The 3,348-nt window shown below is 44.1% G+C and overlaps 1 protein-coding gene across 6 annotated transcripts in view; it reads right to left on the bottom strand.

Moving 5' to 3' along the window:
• The window catches only part of C4H1orf21 (chromosome 4 C1orf21 homolog), a 233,112-nt gene that overhangs the window by 147,739 nt on the left and 82,025 nt on the right, over positions 1–3,348 (bottom strand). For all 6 annotated transcript variants that reach the window (XM_028488425.2, XM_028488428.2, XM_028488429.2 and 3 more), the window contains exon 2: positions 1,875–2,093. In XM_028488425.2, the coding sequence (XP_028344226.1) occupies positions 1,875–1,968 (94 nt within the window). In that variant the 5' untranslated portion in view covers positions 1,969–2,093. The remainder of the gene's footprint in view (positions 1–1,874; positions 2,094–3,348) is intronic.

Below are 3,348 nucleotides of genomic sequence, written 5' to 3'. Positions count from 1 at the left end.
CTGCGCCCCGCAAAGGGAGAGGCCCCAACAGTGAGAGGCCCGCATACAGCAAAAAAAAAAAAAAAAAAAAAAAAAAAAAAGATGAGTGACGGATGGGAGGCAGCAGGAAATGACACTGAGAAAGAAATGTGGACTTTGGAGTCTGAGACATCTGATTCTATCACTTAGTAGCTGAGTAACTTTGGATCAGTTAGTCACACTGTGCTCCAGCTTCCAAATCTGTAAAATTAAGATGGCACAGATTTCACAGGATTGTTGTGAAAATTCAACATGAAAATGAATGTAAATGCTTCTTGGTGTCTGACATATGGTGAAGGCTCCATAAGTGGTAGCTCTAATTACAAAAATGACAATGACACAGAACCTCACACAGAAGTTAATTTAAACAAATCCCTGATATTAGATTATTTCCTCTTAAAAGTTAAGTGTTTGAGAGTAACAGTAATGACTCTAGTTCCCATTAGCTGTTTTCCCAGAAGGTATGGTTTCAAAGAGCTGGATTCTACTTTATTAAGATGCTCATATGTCACTCTTCTCCACAGTTCTTGTTTCTATTGGTAGTGACCACTAGAAGCAAATTTGTTCCAGGCAACAAATACATCTCCTTAAAACAAACCAAAATGAAATCTTCCTCCCTCCACATACATGAGTCCACTTGTAAGAGAGCATTACCCCTTCCACATTGTTCCCAATTCTTCCCCAGGGGACTGAAACAACCACTGCAACAGATCAAAAGCTAGATATTGAAACGCAGTAGAATTCCTTGACAGAGACTGAATAGTGCAACTTGAGTTGTTTACATGTAAACATCATTGTAATGAGGTTCTTTATCGAATAAGAGATGTAGAGGTGCTTTTATGAATAAAAGTACCATGAAAATGTCAAGTCTTGGGTATTATTGTTAAAGTAATTCAGCAAAAACTGCTTCATCTGCCTGGACTAACTGGAACTTTGTACAAACCCATAGCCACCCTGCATCAGGGTGATCATTGATCTTCCAAAGGACAAACTCAAGATTAGGCAAACTCAAAAGGCTGTAAGTGGCCAGGCATGGAACGTCAGTGAGTGAACTGGGCCTGATGTGCGTTCACGGGGAGGGCTCAGCCGTTTACTGGAGGCCATACTCTGACTGAACCGGCAACTGCTACCCCATTCCACCAACTGTTGCCTCAGGAAATGGAAAATCAGTGTTGTCAGACCTTCTCGAGAAATTTGGGGTTTTGTGTGAAACATCCTGATTTTTAAAGGCCGCCTTGCTTTTTTATTTTAAAATTCTCTGGGGGCCAAAGAAAATATATTTGTAAACCAGATGTGGCCATGGGTTGGCAGTTTGTGACCTCTCACTAGATAGTCTCAAGTCACTATGACTCACCACAGGATGGTTAAAAGACGATTTCTAAGTTCACTGTAATTGTGTTTTTGAAACCGAGAATTTCTAATTCACAGAAAGAATAATTCCTTATAAACTTACAATAAACTCCAAAAAACACATCATCCCCTCCATTATAAATCCTCGCCCGCTTTTGGACCTCCATGTGTTCAGTCCTACAGTTCTGGACCAGAACACCCTGTGGCCGCTGTCCCATGCACCTGTTTATGTCCTACTAGTTCTTCAAAGCTTGATTTAAATGTGAGCTCTGCATAAAACCTCCATGATCCTCCTCAAAGTCTTCTAGGTATAAATTATGATGAAAACTGTCCAATGTAAAAGAGCTGCCTTGATTTTTATCATCTCTCATCAGCCCTCTACCCACACACCCCCACCACCCCTGCACCCCGCCCCGCCCCCCAGCAAACAGAACACAGGAACACTGCAATTGTTCACACGAAAGGCCTGGATGGAGGGGCCAAGGATGAAATTCAACGGCACTTACCACCAAACACGTCTCCATTCTGGTAGTTCTTCCCTTTCTGGGCTTCCTCTTCATTTTGAACAGTGGCAACATGCTTCGCAGAGGCACAGCCCATAGTCTCATTCGGTCAGCTTCAGCCGGGCTGAACTGCAAAGCATCTCTACAGACACGGGGACATTTTTTTCTCTTTAGACACAAGGAAAATCCACCTTCTTGCTGAGTCGGTCAAAATGTGCGCACCTGCAAGAAGAGAGCGCCAGATCAGAATGGGGGACGCGAAGCCGGTGTCTCAGTCTCCGTGGTGATTCCCGCCCGACCCCACTGGACTGGGGTGCGACCAGGCGCTGAAGAAGGAGATGCAGCATGGGTCACTCTCACCTGACCCCCGCTTGAAAAGCAAGGTCAGAAGGCCTGCGCCCTGCACAACATGTGGCTGGATTTTTTTAAAATCTTTATTGGAATATAATTGCTTTACAATGTTGTGTTAGTTTCTGCTGTATGACAAAGTGAATCAGCTATATGTATACATACGTCCCCATATCCCCTCCCTCTTGAACCTCCCTCCCACCCTCCCTATCCCAGCCCTCTTGGTGGTCACGAACTGATCTCCCTGTGCTATGCGGCTGCTTCCCACTAGCTATCGATTTTACATTCGGTAGTGTATATATGTCCATGCCACTCTCTCACTTCGTCCCAGCTTAACCTTCCCCCTCCCCGTGTCCTCAAGTCCATTCTCTGCGCCTGCGTCTTTATTCCTGTCCTGCCCCTAAGTTCATTAGTACCATTTTTTTTTAGATTCCATACATGTGCGTTAGCATATGGTATTTGTTTTTCTCTTTCTGACTTACTTCACTGTATGACAGACTCTAGGTCCATCCACCTCATTACAAATAACTCAATCTCGTTCATTTTTATGGCTGAGTAATATTCCATTGTATGTATGTGCCACATCTTCCTTATCTATTCATCTGTCAATGGACATTTAGGTTGCTTCCATGTCTTGGCTATTATCAATAGTGTTGCAATGAAGATTGTGGTACATTTTTTTTTTTTACTTGTTTGTGTGTTTTATATACATTTATTTTATTTTTGGCTGCGTTGGGTCTTCGTTGCTGCGCACGGGCTTTCTCTAGTTGTAGCGAGCGGGGACTACTCTTTGTTGCAGTGCACGGACTTCTCATCGTGGTGGCTTCTCTTGTTGCGGAGCACGGGTTCTAGGCATGCAGGCTTCAGTAGTTGTGGCTCGTGGGCTGTAGAGCACAGACTCAGTAGTTGTGGTGCATGGGCTTGGCTGCTCCACGGCATGTGGGATCTTCCCGGACCGGGGCTCGAACCTATGTCCCCTGCATTGGCAGGCGGATTCTTAACCACTGTGCCACCAGGGAAGCCCCATCTATCTTTTTGAATAATGGTTTTCTCAGGGTATATGCCCAGTAGTGGGAATGCTGGATCATATGGTAGTTCTATTTTTAGTTTTTTAAGGAACCTCCATACT

Source organism: Physeter macrocephalus, chromosome 4 (assembly GCF_002837175.3).
Source record: "Physeter macrocephalus isolate SW-GA chromosome 4, ASM283717v5, whole genome shotgun sequence".
NCBI classification, from domain to species: Eukaryota; Metazoa; Chordata; class Mammalia; order Artiodactyla; family Physeteridae; genus Physeter; species Physeter macrocephalus.
This window is presented reverse-complemented; position numbering and strand designations above follow the sequence as displayed.